Source organism: Limulus polyphemus, unplaced genomic scaffold, assembly GCF_000517525.1.
Source record: "Limulus polyphemus unplaced genomic scaffold, Limulus_polyphemus-2.1.2 Scaffold1826, whole genome shotgun sequence".
NCBI classification, from domain to species: domain Eukaryota; kingdom Metazoa; phylum Arthropoda; class Merostomata; order Xiphosura; family Limulidae; genus Limulus; species Limulus polyphemus.
Window position 1 is genome coordinate 120,994 of NW_013667436.1, and position 19,606 is coordinate 140,599.

The 19,606-nt window shown below is 35.1% G+C and overlaps 1 protein-coding gene across 1 annotated transcript in view; it reads right to left on the reverse strand.

Moving 5' to 3' along the window:
* LOC106465069 (peptidyl-prolyl cis-trans isomerase-like 1) overlaps window positions 1-19,606 on the reverse strand; it is a 33,793-nt gene that overhangs the window by 7,357 nt on the left and 6,830 nt on the right. The window contains exon 2 of the mRNA XM_013925266.2: window positions 13,027-13,181. Within this exon, the coding sequence (XP_013780720.1) occupies window positions 13,027-13,181 (155 nt within the window). The remainder of the gene's footprint in view (window positions 1-13,026; window positions 13,182-19,606) is intronic.

Sequence of the window (19,606 nt, forward strand, 5' to 3'; positions counted from 1 at the left end):
TATTATGTTCACCAAATAAAATTGCAATCAAATAAGTACTATTTAGTGAGTATGTTAGGTGACTGCAAAATATTCCGGTGACTAAAATTGTTATTGAATATCATTTTTATTTATCTTGCTCAAACAATGTATTTGTTTTGTTCTTGTTTGTTTTTGAATTTTGCACAAAGCTACACGAGGGCTATCTGCGTTAGCTGTCCCTAATTTAGCAGTGTAAGATTAGAGGGAAGGCAGCTAGTCATCACCACCCACCGTCAACTCTTGGGTTACTCTTTTACCAATGAATAGTGGGATTGACCGTCACTTTATAATGCCCCCATGACTGAAAGGGCAAGCATGTTTGGTGTGACAGGGATTCAAACCCGCGACCCGCAGATTGCGAGTCGAGCTTGTTAACCACCTGGCCATGCCGGGCCCAAACAATGTACATAAATAAATTGGTTAAATGGTTACTTAATTATCTGTAACTACAATCAAGAGATGTTTTAAATAAAGATGTTATTACCTTTATGGGTGATTGTAAAACATGTTTTTGTTATTTAATTATCAATCTATTTGATTTACAGAAGATCATTGTAGGATAACTGCATTTGAAAAACAAACATAATACTGACCACATAGTGGTATTTAGTCAACACTACTTGGCAATTCATTTGCCAAGTAGCAAATGTCCATAAAATTTGTGGAAACTACATATATTTTAAACAAAAAGTATGATTTTTTGCAAATGTGCAAACGGCAACATTCAGAAGAGATATATCGTAAGAAATAAAGGGGAGTTTGAAAATTACTTAAAAAACAAAAAGGTGAAAGAAAATAGGAAAACATAAGAATAAAGCAGTGGTCAAAAAGGTAAGATGGTAACACATAGCCACCTTTTTTCTCTTTTGCTTTTACAGATTGTAGGGGGCATGAAGTATCAATCTATTAATAAGCTGTCGATTAATTGATCATCAAATACCACTAATTTCTCAGCTCTTGATTATGCAATTCTGAATAACTTTTTTTTGGTGTCATTACATTTTGTTTTTATGGTGCTAATCCTGAAAAATAACAACATAGCAAAATTACTGCAGAAGTTAACATTTTCCTTACCTGAAAATATATTTCCAATAGATACCTCTCTGCACACAGTAGCTAGTCCTTTTGCATGTGGCTTTGAAATTTTGAGCATGCCACTAGCCTTGAAGTATCTCCCACCTAAGACAGTGTTTTGACATAAACTGCACTATTGCATGATTTAATCATCATGGAATAATACCCCTCTATTAATAGGAGGGTGACACATCTTCCTTACACAACAGATCTCCATGAGCACTTGCACTCAATATTAACTTCCTTCTTAGATGAGGCAAGAATAATGTGCACCAGTAGAGGTAAGGAAGAATGGGAAAGTTTGCAGAGAGGGAAGTAATAATCAGAAGTACATTTTCAGGTGGAAAAGGTTAACTTCTGAAATGGTTCACTTATCTATCTGCACACCATAGCTAGAATTCTACACTGGTGTTGTGGATGGGCTGGTGTACTTTTATAAACTTAGATGAGCTCCCTTCTTAAAATGTGGCAGAAGGGGAAAGCCCATGGACCATGACACCCTATAGTGGAAGCTTAGTGGAGGGGTAACAATTCTTGGGAGATCACATTCATCTCTTGCAGGATATACTCTTCACCTGAATTAAAGTATGAAAGGAAGAAGACAAAATGAGCCAATGTATCACAGGGATAGGTGGAGAATACATGATCAACCACAATTTTGCACACAAAAAGCCAGATTTACAAGAGGTGTGGTGTGGCTAGGGAAATAAGACCTTACGATTTGGTATGTGTATTGTTGTACAACTTACTCACCAAAAAGAACAGTTAACCCCATCTAGCTGTTCAAAACCACTAGGAAGTTGGGATACTATATAATAGGGGGGGAGGACCTGTACTATACTGACATACCCATTCAAACTCATTCTGGGGGGATCGCACAACTAGTGAGGAACTCTCCAAGTTGACCACCACGGAGGCTAGGTACTGGGTCTCCCATGCTCCACTCAAACACAGGAGGAGGGGGATTCACATTAGGAAGATACCAGAGAGGTGTCCAGACCCAATTGGACCTAACCACCACAAGGGTCTTATACTTTAGGTGTTAGGCATTGTCCAAATTCCAGCATGGAAGATCTCATCCAAGGATTGTCAAAAATGTGAGGCCACAGAATGAGTCAAGTGGTGGATTTAATGTGATGAGATGTGACACAACCAGCAAACACCTATATCCAGGGAGGAATAGACAATCCGGGTGAGGTAATGAATTCATCCAGTAAGCATAGAGGATGAAAGATCCCTGGAAAAAGAGGGACCTTACAGCAAGAACAACTGTGGGAACCATGAAAAGGAGCCATGCACACCAAGTAACACATGATGACCCAAATGAGACACAAAAGGCAATCATAGTCAATATATCATAGGGAGCTGGATTGACAAAAGTGATATGGGAGAAAAGGTATAATTTAATCCCCAAGTTGACCATGTTTTAGCAGGAAATGAGTAACCAGGGGATAAAATCAAGGATGATCTGTGAAACAAAGTATAGGAGGCATCAAATGCATAAAGACCAGGTCTTCAATGACAACAAAGGAAAAGGAAATAGGTTTTAAGAAAGAGATGGTAAAGAAGCAAGATAAGAGTGTCGAGATATATATTAAAATCCTAGTCTGGTAAAGGAACCAGAAGAGGGGATGAAGAATTAGGAAGAACAGGAACAAAGTGGAAAGAATAGGGTAGAAAAAAGAGAACCATAGCAAAAAAGGTGAAAGGTAGTTGACAAGGCTTCCTGATAGCTTGCAATGGTAGAAACCAAAAATGTTTGGTCAAATAACTAGGTAAGAAGACTGAAAGGTGGGCAATAGTAGGACAACTTAGTGGTAGAAAAAAGCAGATGGATCAACCATAAAAAATATAGACAGAGAGAGTAGAAGAGTGGCATGAATGGGATAAAATAAAAGAATCTTAACCAATGAGCAAGGAACTAGACAAATCCCACATGTGAAGATGAAGGGATGACACTTCTAGGAGAAAGAGAGAAGTATGAGCTTGGAGCAAGTGTGACCAAGATGGAGATAAAGTGAGAGGTGCCATAGATGCCAGTCATTGAAGAAGAGGAAACAAAGACTGAGCTAGATAAAAAGGTGCTACCAACAGAACCTGACAAGGAGTGTTGCAAATCAATAGCAAGACATGTGGGAGAAGGCAGAGGGTACAGAAAGAGCTAAGATCAATCCTGGTTGAGGGTATATACACCAGAGCAGCTGAATGAGGTATCAGGGATTAGAAGAAAGTTTGGTATTGAGAAGAGAGGCAAAAGTATCAATCACTGGTGTGCCCAACTGAGAACAGATCCTACAAAATACTTGAGGATGGTGTGACCACTTTCCAGGAAGAATCTTGTTTGGTCAAGAGAGTTGATCCACCACCAAGTTCTAAACCCCCGTTACATCACAGGTTGATGCGAGTGGACCCAAAACAGAAAGTCCAACATGTAGAAAAAAGGTCCCTGGGGCAAGTACACCCTGAGATTGATATGGTAAATGATTGGAGAACTATTGGAGTGGATCATAACAGAGTGATCTACAGAACAAAGAAGGAAATAGGAGCATGCTCAATGGACCACCAAGAGTTCCAGAACACTGATGTAGGAGATGTGCTCTACAGGAGTCTAACCCCAATCTGTAAAAGTTGCATTGGTGAAGAGATGGAAATCTGAACAGAGAGCAGTGGAATGTTGACCATAGTGTTTGCGTAATTCAGCCACCAAGATAGATCCTTGAGGGTGGTAACATCGCAAGATAGGACAGAGGATCATAAGAGATGTTCCACTGGCTGCTCAAAGTCCAATGAAGAAGCCTCATGTATGCCCAGCCTAGCAGGACAATATGTTCTATAGATGTAAGAGTTGAGGTGATTAGATGCTTCATACCTAACAGACAATTGGGGAAGGCTAAGTCCAACTGAGTTATGTATGAAAAGATTCCAAGGTGAAACAAGTATTGAGTCAGAGTCAGGAATGACTTGCAAAATTTGACCAGCCAATGCAGATGAGCCACCTCTTGGAGAAGGAGGCCTCCTGAGATGAAGATAGTAGGACCCAATCATTCATATAATAATGGAATTAAAGCCCAAGACTGTGGATGTAGTTAGTAAATGCTTCAATAATTCAGTTGAAGGCATAAGTAGCCAAAGCTATGTTGAAAGGGTGATCCCAAAACTGGTACGCTTAATCTCAGTGAATGAACTGAAGAAAATGTCAAGACGATAGGGCAATATGAATATGTAGAAAGGCATCTGAGAGGTTGACCTTGGTCATCCATAGTCTGGGGGAAAAGGACAAATAGAAAGGAACCACTCCATCTTGAACTGAGGAAGCACCAGATAATGGTTGAGAGAAAAAAGGCCAATGACAGGACACTAGTTAGTCCCTAGTTTTTTGGGGACAACAAAAACACGAGAATAAAACCTTGGAAAGAAATGAATGACCCCCTCAGTAGCTCTTATGTCCAAAAGAGTGACAGTGTGGCCTCATGACACTGATGATTGGAAGGAGAAGGAACAGGAAAATTGGACACAAAAGGAAGTGAAGCCGAAGGCCATGTAAGAACCTGAATTACCCCCAGATTAACCAAATAAGGAGTACAGAGATCTGCAAACATAAATAGACATGTCCACACAGGACCCATGCCAAATAGGTACGTACAGTGGAAGGGAGTCACCAACAGGGCATGCAACAGTCAATCCAATGGAAAGGGGAAAGGCAAGAAGAGGTAGAGTGATGTGAAATGGAAAAGGGAGAAAGATAGAGGGTTCACAGGGTTGAGGAAGAGGAGAATGTCACAAGACTTGAACAAACTGACACCCCTTCATATGTTTATGTATACTGGGCGAGCCTATAATGCAATTGTCACAATGCTGTAGCTATCCATCAATAGGAAGGTAACAAAACTTCCATGCACAATAATCCACATGAGCACTAGCACATGATCATAGGCTCATTCTAGGAAAACAAAATGCACCGGAAATGGGGAGGAAGGGTTGGATGTGGTGCACAGAGGTAAGTACCTATCTGAAATACATTTTCAACTAAGGAAAATATTAATTTCAGAAATGTTACTTACCTCTATGCACCATTAAGAGCTAACATCCCACATTGAAGATGGCGGAGGGATCAATGAGTAACAGTTAAAAAGAGTTTGTTTTGAATTTTGTGCACAGGTTGTGTTTTTCCCCCTATTGGTGGAGGGCTACAGTATTATGATGATTATGCCATAGGCTGGCACAGTAAATGTAGACATGTGTAGGGGTGGGAGTTTATTCAAAGCTTGTGGACCAATTTTATGTTCATTTGGGAAGTTGCTCAGAAAGATATTATTGTTTGGAAATTTGAAAATTTCTAAAGATTCATCTTCACTGACTTTGGGTGAATTATGTGAGGATTTTCTTTACTTCTTGAAGATGGTTTTGATTAATTGAGTTTGTAAACTGATTATATTATTCAACAACTTGTCTTTTGATTATAAGGCTTTTAATGTAGATGATGTTTTGTTTTAACATTGAAATGAAGTTGTAGTCTTCAGGAGTTGTAAGACTTGAAATGGAGCTCTTTCTTGTGGGAAAAATTCAATTCTCTATATTTTACTTTTATAATTTGATTCAAAAGCTTTTGTAGATATTTTTCTATATTTTTGATATTAATTTTCTTTTAAGAAAGATGAATCTCTTTGTTCTTACTTCCCCTTTCAGTAAGGATCATACTGATGGATGATATGGTTATATTTTACATGAAATTATTTCAGACCGACTGTAATTTGGTCAACTTGGCATGACTCCTTTCAGGTTGTTTTTATATTTAAAATACATGAAGAAATTATGTTATGGTACACTTCATCCTATAGTTTGTGTACTTGACAATAATAACACCAGTAACTGAAATGTTGTACAAATATATATAACTTGCAGAAAAACTGTGTTTTCTTTAATTTTACTGATAAAATTGACAGTGTAACATCCACTTTTTTATTGTGCGTACTCCTAATTGTGGTTAATATGTAAATATACTTAGATTGTCCTTTTTAACTTGCACCACAACAAGTTGATAACTAAATCCTAAGATTCTTTTCTTAATTTTTAGTAGATGTAACAAGTCCTTTGAGAACATAAGAAAGTCCTTTTGAGAGCAAAAAAAAATCTACTCAATGATTTCTACATGAACTTATTTGTTTGCATAAATTGGGGTGGGGAGCAAAAAAAAAAAAAATAGAAAAGTAAAACACTAGATATTATCATATATGATTTAGGAATGCAAACTGCCAAAACAAAGTTTGAATGATTTTTTCTATACTCTGTAAATATATGACAAGAGATAAAAATCAATACATTTAAAATTGCACCAGGACTCTTAAGTAGTCTTAAAAAAACATTAAATATTCTAACAGTTACAAGAAAAACCTATATATTGTAATGTAACTAACAATAAAATGCATAAGAATCATGATGAAAAAGTATTCACTACTAAAATCAATTAGACAGTAACAGAAATATATATCAAATAATAATCAACTTCAGGTACTTTGATACAGTTTTTAAAGATAATTAAAATTAGTTTTCATCCTAGGCAGAACAAATTACTAATTACAGAAATATTCAAGATCAAAAAACAAGATTTTTTTCAGGCTCTCATAACTGGTTGTTTTTAGAGGTGAAGTTCTGACTTAGATGTTGTCACACTGATGTAAAAACAATCAAATCATTCAGGTTGGCCATAAGCATTGATAAAGTGTGAAAAGCATTCTTTTTTGATTCATGATAATTTCAATACCTCCATTGTGGCCAGATGTTTCATGTATTTATTTTTATCTAAAAATATTTCATCACTGAATTTTGTATTTTTCTTCTATTTATTCCATCATTTTATTTATTTTTCTCCTTATCTTTCTCACATTTATTTAATTGCCTTTGTTTTTTTGTTCTTAAAGTTTAACTCTTATATTAACCCTTAATCAATGGTGTCAATTCATCAAAATTTGGCAAGCTTTTAGTAAACATTGTAAATATGTTACATATGACAAGGCAGATTTTCTAAAAAAGTATTTCTACTAAATATTTGTCTGATTGAAAGGTGATTTTCTTGCTAAGAATAAAAAACAATTTTCAGTTTTCATATTTCATTTGCATAACCTCTAGAATCTCATAAAAGAATATCAACACTTGTTTTTTGGTAAAACTTTATATATATTTTATTTCTTATTTTCTCTAACCTAACACTAAATATAGTAAAATCATCAATGTACCATGAAAAGAAAAAATTTTAAATAAGAAATAAAACTGATAATACCATTTTTTCTAGTATGATTGAAGTTTGTAACAGACAGTTACAATTATTTATCCTAACAGTGTCAGTTTCCTAAGCTCTTCATGTCTTCTTTCTTTTAATTTTATTACCTTACTATACCCTTTAGACACTAAGTAAATGACATGCAATTAACCACAGTAAGACAATTTAGTGTAAACAAACAATAAAGTTACAATCACATGATGCAGTTTAACTGAAGCTGGTCTTGTGAAATTTTTTAGATTTTTATTTACTTTTTGTTATCAAATCTAATAAGTTTCTAATTTTTACATTTCAGTTACTTTTTTTTTTTACAAATATATAACAATAAATAGAACAAACAATAAAAAATAAGAAATTTTGGATTTATTTTATAGTTGAAGCCTATTTCAGTAATTTGTACTCGAGCATATTTCCTTAGTACTAGCTGTTTCATACTATAATGGTTCTCCACAAAATAATTAATGTATTTTCAAATATGACACTAAAACAAAGTATCCCAACACTATCATAATATAAATGTCTTTCTAACTAAGCTACAAATAGGATAAAAAAAATTAGATTAGCTGCTTGGTACCGAAAAACACAACTGCAAATAATGAAACTGAGGCTAAATATGTACTTATGAATGCCAAACAAAATAATAATACATGGAATCTTGTAAAGAAAAAGCTTCCCTTTCCATTTGTTATAAATATCAATGTCAGAGAGAGTTATTGAAATTTTTTTTAAAGATAGAATGACATGGGAAGGGCATGCCATGTAGGCTTGAAATGTTTTCTTATATCTCAGTGCAGTAAGAAGACGAGTTTTTAAGCTTATATTCTGGTTTGTCAATATTTAAAGTATGTTGTTCTAATTAGTTGGGCATTAAGAAGATCATATAAAGGTAGAAAAAATCTAAAATTTGGAATGCAGACATGACACAGAGAAGTAAAAATTGCAATTTTTTTTTAATTTCCTTTGAAAACTAAGATATTAAGTCAAATAATATTCAAATTGAAATTATAATGTAACTGTAAAAGGTCATGACATGCACACTTTCATCATGCAGTGCACATAGGATTAATGCAGCTTACAAAAATATTTTCCTTTATTTACTCTAATTTATATGAAAGTTATAATTTTCCTATACTGAAAATGTATTTCCGATAGGTACATACCTCTGGTCACACAAATAGCTCTTCTATTCAGTGCTGCCCTCTATATACAAAAAATTATTTGTGCATGCCACAAGCCTTGAAACTCCCACCCATCTGGAATTAACTAATTCAAATGCGTCTCACATGGAAATTATCATGCAACAACCCTCCACCAATAAGAGAGTGACACAGTCTCTTGATGCATGTGTTCCTTCTATTCACTTCTACCAAACTATCACTTCAAGTGTTAGCAGAAAATGGAAGTACCGGTTTTCAGTGGGACGGAAGGGTGGGAAGTGTGAGAAGAGGTAAGTATCTATCAGAAATACAATTTCAGTAAAGCAAAATTATAACTTCCAATATGGTACATTACTTCCTCTCACATAAATAACCAGAATCGCACATTGAATAGGTGGAGTGACTGGTGCAAGAGAAGGAAAGAAGCATCTGAAGGACATCTCCAAAAGGAGATCTTAGAGTCGAAGATCATACATGGGACACACCACTTCTTCCCCTAACATAGAAAGATGTTGCATGTTTGGGCAGAAAGATGGAAGAGCACATTAAAGTAGTAGAGAACTATGGTAGGATAGCAATTCAAACCATACATTATATATTAAACTCAATCCCTGAAAACATAAAAGTGGATAAGATTAAAGGATGTGTAGAGTGGCTAGCTTGTACACTGCAAGTCATGGATGGCAACAGGTGTGTCAGATATAAAAGATTATTTAATGTAGGAAATATTATTAATTTATTTTGTGTTTGTAATTCCTTGATGTCGAGGCTATCAAACGTTGTGTTTGCAATCCATTGATGTCGAAGCTATGGAGATTTCTAGAAGGTCTAAGTGATAGACATTTAAAAAGCTACAACCAGATGAGCAGAAACAGAGTAAAAGTAAAGTCACGTGAAAGAGAAGAATCCTTAGCCCAACACATCCATATATTTACATTACTATATATAATAAAAATAAAGGTAGTTTCCGACACTTGGCGAGCCGCAGCCAAAATTATACAGTGGTAAACGGCAGTAGAAGAAAACGTGAACGACAGTTAAAATATGTAGACTTATATATGAACAACTGCAGTAGTAGCGCAAATAGTGTAGAGATTACAATCACGCTATATAATCATGTCAAATTTTTATAAATTGATAGAAAGAGAAGAGTGTCTCAGGTTAAAGGACAGTGAACTTGAGAGTTTGTTAAACAACAACTAGAGAGGGAAGAGTGGCAAAAGAGAAGAGAAGAAGAAAGACTGAAAGGCAAAAAATAGAGAGAAGAAATGACAGAAAATAAAAACTGGAAATAGTGGGAAAGAGACAGAATAAGAGCACAAATTGAGAAAGAAGAAAAAGAGAAATAGGAGAGACTAGCAGAACAAACTGAGATTGCAAAGCTCACCCAACTGAAGGAAGAAGGACCCAAGAATGACAACAGAATCATGGCCAGCCAACCCAAACTGCCCAAATTTGATGAACAGAAAGATGACATGGATGCTTTCCTGGAGAAATATAAAAAATTCACCCAGAATCAGAACTGGGACAAAAGTGACTGGGCAGTCTGTCTCAGCCAACTTCTCACAGGAAAAGGCCGACAAGTATATGCAGGCATGATGTCAGAAGATGCCATGTACTATGACAAAATAAAAGTGGCTTTAATGAAATGATACAAACTTACTGAAGAAGGTTTTCACCAGAAGTTAAAACAAGTCAAACCTGACACTGGAAAAACTATATTTCAGTTTGGGGCACGTCCACATTGATACTTCACAAGATGGACTGACATGGACAAATGTGATAATAGTTTTGAGGAACTGACAGACCTATTAGACGTGAACAGTTCATGATCACGTGTTCAACTGACACGTCACTGTTCCTATAGGAGAGAGCACCAGAAAATGTGGAGGAGATGATCAAGCTGGCAGAACAGTATGTGGAAGCCCATGGAGGGAGTATAACTGGCAAATCCAAAAATATCCAGTTAAATTCAAAACCAGTGATGGCTGACCAGAGACAAGAGTCTACCAAAGGTGACAGGAGATTAATAATTGGAAGGGAAAAGTTTGTGTGCTTGTTATGGATTCAAACCTGCAACCCACGGATTGTGAGTTGAGCACCCTATAACCTGGCCATGCCGGGCCTGAAAGGGAGAAGAGATGCTATGTTTGTTATAAATTGGGACACATTGCAAAAGAGTGCAAGTCCATTACCAGCAAAAATCTACACATAAAGCAGCTGTAGCTATTTACAAAGATAGTGCTGGTAAGAAACAAGAAAAGTGACTGGCACCATGGATGCTATTGCCATAGGAAACAGGAAAACACATCAGATTCACCCCAAGAGGGAAGTACCAATTCCATGATTGATCAGTATATGACTAATGGTTGGCTCAAGTTACCAAACAGATCAATAGTGCCAGTGGTGCTTGGAGCATGTGACAAACATTGAAAGGTGATACCAAATCACAACATACCATTAAGTGAAGGATATGTTGGGGACAAGAAAGTGAAGGTTCTGCAACATACTGAGTGCAATAGTGCAGCAGTGAGAACCAGCTTAGTATCTATGATCAGATGAAAAGCAAGGTATGCCTGTGTGTGCTAGCTGATGGGACAGTTTCCCATAGCAAAAATAAGGGTGGATACTCCATATTATGTAGGAGACCTTGAGGCCATGTGTATCAAGGAAGTGCAGAAGAAAGACCCTTCACCATAGAAGCTTCGGGACAGTGCCCGAGGAGAAGTCAAGCACAAGTCTTGTGTTGGTTGTGTTGAAGGTTTGCACATATGGAGGTGGGTTCTTAGTATGGAAGCTTCTCTTCCTTGCTGGTACCCATTTTTGATGTGAAAGGTAGAGGACTCTCTTCCTACCACAGACCTGATGTACAATTCCAGATGCTACCAGGTGTTGTTTGAGGTTTAACTCTCAATTATGGCCTGTCATGCTCTAGCTACTCTACACCAAGGAGTCCCTGTATTTTTTTCTAACTTTTCCTAAGGTCTCTCTTTTGTTTCTGCCATTTTGGTGACGCATTACTAATGGGCAAAGAATACACTTGGCTCAGAAGTGGTGCAGTCTTCCATGGATATGTTGTTTTTAATTCATTTTCACACCCCATGTTTTCCTTTGGGTAATTCCTTAAGGGGGATCATCTTCTCACCACACCTCCACCTGTTTTGTGTGGGATTCTAGCTTTTTGTGAGAGGTGTGTAGAAGTAAGATATCGTATTTGAAATATGTGATGTGGTCTGATCAAACATGCTCTGTAGAGGAGAAATATGGCAAAAATCACCTGAAGCACTTGATCCTGCTCGTGTTGTTCTGACAGTGCAAGCTGCTAGAAGTGGTATAATGGTATGGGAAATGTTTCCATAGCATTAGTTTAGTTCTTTGACTCCTTTAAATGAACAAATAAAATTTTGTATATTTCAACAATATTACAAGTCAAGTTCTTCCTACAACTTTGATTTCTACTATTGGAATAAATCTCTTTTGAAACAAACAACAACAGGTTTGTATTGTCAGAAATGGTATGAAGAGTGTGCTAGTGACTTTACTAATGTTATTTAGCCATCATAGTCACCATATTTTCAATCTAAATAAACATCTTTGAGATGAACTGGAATGACTCATTTACTATTGTAATACTTCAATGACATTTGAAAACAATGGTATATCATTCATCTATATGAATGAGCTTCAAACACACAAGACACCTTCTGGAATGCTGCAATGGTCTAAAGAAAATGTCACTATAACCAGAGTCAAACAAAATTACTTTATTAAAATATAACAACAGAAGTTCAAAATAACACTTTCAAACAACTAGAATACAAATTTTATCACTTCCAAAAAACAATTAGTAAACCTTTGCCTTTCCAAGACAGGATTCAAACCTTAATAAACAATACAAAGTAAATTACAATGTTATTAATTTCAATAAATATCAAAGGAATATTAATAATAAAAAAAAAACAAAGACTTAATTCACCACAGAATTATACAATGTTTCAAGATCAATAACAAAACTGAGCAATAATCTTTCTAACTACATCACATGAAATAACCAATTCTCAAGATCAAAGAAGGTCTTTTATTTAGTAGTTAGACTACAAGGTTACATCTCACGTCATTAGCTATTACTATAAATTTACATAATCTTCACAACATTAAGATGTGTACGTCACTGATAGAGGAAGCTTGTGGTAGTTTCATACAGACATACATACTCAAAATCAATGTGCAACAGATAGAAGGTGAATAAGCCCTTTAATATAACTAAACATTCATAGTTGAACTAAAAAACAGAAGAGATAATAAATAAACAGTAAACAAAATAAAAGTAAGATTCACTATCTCACAACACTAAGTCCAAACTATACTTAACATTAAGTGAATGGTCCTAATACAGAGGCAACTATACGTACAGCAGAATTAAAAATCTGCAGATTTTTAATTAGATTTATTTACTTAATAGTAGTTTCTCTTCTTATAAAGAAAGCAGAAACTTACCAGTGCCAGTTGGGTCCCCTCCTTGAATCATAAAGTTTGGAATTATTCGATGAAACTTAACATCAATGTAGTATCCACGTCTGGTTAGTTCTGCAAAGTTGCGGCAAGTGTTGGGAGCCTCATTCCAATACAGTTCTATGGTCATCACTCCCATTCTGAAATGCAAAACAATATTACTAGCTTTTAACACAAAAGCTGTTCCTACTTTGTTTATTCTTGTGTTTTTACTGTATTCTGACCCTCTCCCCCTAAAAACCTAGCTATAGTATAGGCACTTGAGAATGTCAGATCCTAGTTTTAATCTCCTTTTTGTATTAAAATGGTCCTGTTTTGGTTTGTGCACATTTTTAATTAACTTTCATGACGGGTTTCACATTTAAGTTAGTTTCTTCTGAGAAATTTGTTTAGAAGCTCCAATGTAACACACCTACTGTTTCATTCTACTTTTCTGTTTAGGACCAGTCTGCCCTTATGGCAATAAAGTATTATAAAAAGATGTTTGGGTGTAAGTAAATGAACAATGTCTTCCTTTTTTTCTGCTTGTTTGGTTAGAAAGAATGAGGTTAAGATTACTTCTAGTTTCATCAGTTATTTTACACTGTCCTAAAATTCAGTACTTATTTGTGACAAATGCACAATCAAAGATAGTTGTGAAGTGAGTGTGAACCACAATAATTCTCTGTATACACACTCAATCATTTTGATCAACCTTGTAACCATCATGTAACTACAAATTATATCTCTGAATGTACCAAATGTATCTTCACAAGATTCCACAAGCTTCTAGTAAATGTTACAATTTTTTAATAAAGTATTCTTACTAAACATTTGTCTCTGAATTTACGTGTTTAATGGGCCAGTCTAAGTGAAAGATGATTTTTTTATGCTAAGAATAAAGGTGTTTCTTTTCATCATACAGTTTTCTTATTTCATTTGCATAATTCCTACAAGGTCCTAAATGAATATGAAAAGTTTTTTTTTTTTGGTAAAACACTCTCTATCCTAATAGTTACTAACAACAGTTGAGAAATATGAAACAGTATTATTTTTTTAATGACTGCTGATTGTAACATACAATTACAATTATCTTCAACAACTTCACATCTGCTTTCATTTAATTCTATTGTTTTATTGCTCTTCTGAACTGTGTTTAACTAGCATAACAAAACAATAAATCACCTGATAAAAGCTTAGGGTGAACAAGTTATAAGTTTAATTTCAAGATAGCCTACATGAGTTACTAAGGGAGAAATTTATCTGAATATTTTTTCTCAAGTTTTCTTAATCTGGGTTCTGCTCACTCTTGCCATATAAATCCTTTAAACACTGTGGTTAATGCAATGAAATCTGCATTAGCCACACACATATTTCATCAGCCACACCTCTTAAAGTATTAAACTTATGTTAGTGAGTCTATTGAAGCTGTTAAATGTAAATGTGTTATATTTGAGATATTCTAGTAATATAATGAAGCTGTGAATGTAAGAATGATAACTTTTGAGGGATCTGTAATCAAAGTAATCACACCATTAACATTTATACTACATAATATATATAAAAGATAAGATGTTTTATGTTTAGGAACTTTTTTATGTTGTAAGTTAATACATGATCAAGACTAGACATAAACTAAATGACCAATAGTATGTAGCATTGCACTGGCAATAATCATCAATACTGTTTTACATAAAAATGTAAATAACTAAGATAGTGAGTAATACTTTGCTGCAATACTGTAAAATTGTACTAAACATGCACTGGTCTGTAAGAAACAAAAGCTCTGATAAAGTCTTGATGTAATCACAAACACTTTATGTTTGAAAGCTTGTAGCCAAAGAGATATCCATTGAAGAGCCACACTCTTTACGGGACTTTGTAGACAGGGTTTGCAACCTGTCCACTCCTTTTTCCATGGATAATTGTGGATGCTTCTGATACTCAGAAGCTGAGCTTTCCTCTTTGCTACTCTGTTGCTCAGTCACACTGGCCTTCATCATAGCTGCATAACCTCTTCTACCCTTGGTCGCAGTCCAAACTTCGAAGACTTTCTCACAGTCAAAGGACTCTAATGGTCTAGAGTGCAAGGACAAGGTAATCAGTTTTTCAACATGATCCACATGAAGCATGTTACAAGCATCACTTGTAATATGATTACACGTGCTAAACCCTCTCTCACAATCAACTGAGGTAACTGGGATTATAAGTCCAATACAAGCCAGTTTGCTCAGGTTTGGTAAACCTGTGGTGTCATCAAGAAAACCTTTGTAAAATGTTGCCAAATTCATGTTCTTGAATTGTTCCTACTGTATTACATTCTTCAATAGAACCCACTCAACTTTGATTGATAATGTATCTATGAATGCCTCATACCTCTTAAGCAAAGTGTTGAACTCAGATTCATCTTTACCAGGTGCTGCTAGATGGTGCACTAGGCTTAGCAGCTCAAAAGTCATCATGTAGTTGCTGGCAGTAAAGGTAACAGCAAGCCTGTTATCAAATTCCTCAAGAAATGCTTCAGCAGCAGATTGGAACTTTTCCCTCTGAGATAGAGAATCTTTTATATCATGTCCATGGAAGACAGTGTAGCCAACTGTACATGGTTGATCTGATATTATATCTAACACCTTCTTAGGGTGAGGGCCTGATGATGTAAGAAGACTCTTTAGTGCAAGTCTGGCAGCATCTACCTGTGGCATGACTGCTGTATATCTGACTTCTTCCTTCTGCATGACCTTTGACAAGATTGCTAAAACACCCACTGCATTACAGAAAGTGTGTCATCATAACAAATTTGTAAGATGCCATCTATATCGTGAGACCATGTAACACTGCCTTACCTTCCAGGCCATGCTCAGCACCAGCTGCAGCAAGATAACTGATGACTGCCTCCAGGCACCTACTGAGAGCTTGTAAGCTTTCAATAAAAGAAAGCCATCTGGTGAAAAATTGTAAAATATCACATAATTGTACATTATCTACTTATTTGTTTTAATCACTAAAAGAACAGAATATTTACATCTAAAATTCTAAAAGTGTTGAAGATATCAACAAACAGTTTGCACTTTTGAAACATAGTTTAGCCTAAACTAAATATCTACAAAAATAATGTGTAAGAATAATGTGAATAATTATATAATTATAATTTGATAATTTAGAACAATTAATAGATAAAGATTACCAGTAGCTTATTCTTATAAAAATGTTATTGCAGCTTCAACCAAGAGCATCCTCATATCATTGCAAACCATTGTATGGCTCAGAGACTTCAACTTATGAGTGTGAATTCAGCAAACAAGGTGCCCTACTTAGTGAAGTACTTAGGAATTATCAATCAGTTCACCAAGTCTTTGAAATTTTCCCCCAAGCTTTGCCAAAAGTGCCAACAACATTTGCCAAATGGTTAGTTTACAATTAGACTTAGTAGGGTTACTAATATGATAAAGTATCACTGACACAAATATTAATTATACTTGGATTATCAGTGGTAACAATAATATATATAAAGTTATGAGTCGAAAACCTATTTTTGTTTTTAAATAAACAAATTAAAGTAAAACAAACTATAAATTCTTGTGAATGTGAACAGATCATACTTAGCAACTCCTGTGTGGACCCTATTCATCACAGGTGCACGATCTGTAGCAATGCTGACCATGTTTTATGACTGCAGATCATGCTCCAGCATCACCTTCCTGATCCCATCCTACACTCCATCTGCAGATGTAGCAGAAAGTTCAAACATGCCTAGAAATTTTGTATGGACTTCATGATCTACCCCCATAAATCTGAGATACACAATAACAGTAGATAGATCTGAGTTATCTGTCACATCAGTAGAAATAGCAAAAACATAAATGGGTCTTTTTGTCATTCTTTCGTGATTTCTTCCCTGACAACTGTAGCAAGAGCCTAGTACATTTCATTAATAGAATCATTATGCTGGTAGTGGCTTGATGTTTCTGTATGCAGATGTTTAAGTGATGTCACACCCTGTCAGTGAAAAATATGAGACAAAACTCTAGTCAGCATATCAGAGTAAAATTAGACCAATTATTTTATAGTAAACTAAATCTATATTAATATAGTTTACATTTAATGAGCAGATTAATGTTTTTGAACCAATTAATGTTTCATACAATAAAATATGCTGCAAAGTCACCAATAATATCATGGATATGGTATTGTATGAAGTAGTTTCCAAAATGCAAATTTAACTTGCATTGAAAATCTGAAGATGAGAGGAGTATTTATTGATGTTGGTATGCCCTCCTTGGCTTAGGTCAAAATAGTGGCCATTTGAGAAATCATGGCATCTTTTACACTGGAATAAGCATTCACAGTGGCAACTTTCATGTGTTATTTTAACTTTGGCTGAATAGCAGTATCACGATGATCAACCATCTTTTCATGCTTCATCAAATCGTTCCTATTTGACCTGTCCAGATCTTTGTGGACAGTAAAGATGTTATCTTTTTTTTGCTTCAATGCACACACAGAGCATTTCAGTAGATCAACCCTCACTACTAAACATATAAAATTCTTGAACCATTGAGCCTCAACAGTTCTCGAGTGGTCACGATCAAACTTCTTTTTCCACATGCCTGGATCATTGTTCTTTTCTAGGAGTGGCAGGAAAAAAGATGATATTGGTTTGATTTCTTTTGACTTTCATTTTCTTGGAGCCTGAGACACCATCTTTACAGAACTGGATTTGACATAAGTATGGCTATCTCTGATTGGATAAAATTCCCCCTTCAATGTCTCAAGAAAAAAATTCCCACATAAAAAATAGATAAACTTAGGCATGTGTGGGATTCCTATTCTACACTGGCAATGCAATATAAACATACGGTAAAGGCAACCGGGAAACTAAACTACAAAAATATTAAATTGTGTTGACAATTCATTGGATGGTCTTGGTATTTGTATATTCATTTGTGTGGGTGAGTTTCTATTCTCAATAATGACAAACAGCTTTAGATAAATGTTAATTTATTCAACCAGCATTTTGACTTACATCTTTTTCAAGGGTCAATGTATGTCACAGGTACCAAACTGATTTTAAGTTAGAGTAACCGAAAAGAAAATAGAACTACAATAATATAAGGGAATAATAAATGTGAAGCATGCTAAAAGTATTCCTAAATGGGTTATAGTTGCTGATCATAATGATAAAAGTTAAAAAAGACAAAAAAGAAATAAATAAAAGTAAAAAAAAGAGCATTATAGGGGCCAGGCATTGTACCTGTTAATGGAATGGCATCTGGATTGATTCAAAAAAAGATTCCTTAAATTTTCTGTCAAGAAAACTGTCACAGGTCTAAAATTTTCATTTGATATAGTGTCTCATTGATTGTACCTTGAGCTTTGATGTGATTGTCAGTGGTGGCTTCTTTGTTGTCAAGATTACTTTACAAAGTAATAATGAATTTGTATTTACTTTTGTGGCAAATTAAAGGTGATTTAGATTTGACACATTGAGTTTAGCTTTGTAGTTGTGAGTGTAGCAATCGGCTAGCATGAGCAGAGCTAATCTAATAAATTTCTAGTTTTTACATTTTAATTACTTTTGCTAAAAAATATATATACCATGAAAAAAATACCTGAAAACCACAAAATTTAACACATAGTTTAGCCTTGAGGCCTTTTGCACTTGGGTGAATGGTTTAGTAAGCCTATTTTTTTCTCACTATGCTGTTTGTCTAAAATAAATTATTGTACCTTTCAAATATGCATCTTAGAAAATAAATAAAATATATTAGGCTCTAGAACAGAATGTCCCAAAACTATTACAATTTATCTGGCTTTCTAGCTAACCTATAGATAGGTTAAATAAAACCTTCACTGTGCATGCATCTGCCATCAGCTTTAGATCACCATCAACACTTTCTAAGTTAGTAATCAGCAGACAAGTTCACAGTTGATATCAGGTAGGAAGAAGTAAAGTCCTTGTTATGTACTAGAAGGCAGTTGATTAGTAGAGATATTTGATATATACATTAAACTTCGTAGGTGACATAAAAAAGGTGGAATACATTATAAAATTTAAATTTTCTCCTATATAATGTTTTAATAACCTCCATTTTCTTGGATAGGGTCCACTCTGGACTTCACCAAAATCTTGTTTTGCAATTTTTTACTATTGTTGGCAACAAAGGATTACATTTTCCAACACCAAAATGTATTTCTAATAATACTTACCTCTTCACACACTTTAGCTTTATTCTGATGAAAGGTTCTCTTCTTTGCCCATATAAGCAATAGTATGAATTCTACCTTGCTTACTTCAGGCTTTATACCCTACTATATCACCCCTAGTGATTTTAATCTTGTGACTCTCTCTCCACCTGCATCAATGCACCCTCTATACCAAATCCATATATATTCACTATTTTGAGACTGGCACAATTATCAGACCCGAACACCAGCTATCTTGGAGGAGGGGTGGGATAGTGTGAGCGTAGGTATTATTGGAAATAAATTTTCCGTATATCAAAATGTAAACTTCCAAAACACACTTACCTCTTCTCACACTTTAGCTAGAATCCCACACTGACCAGGTGGAGGGGCCGGTGAGGAC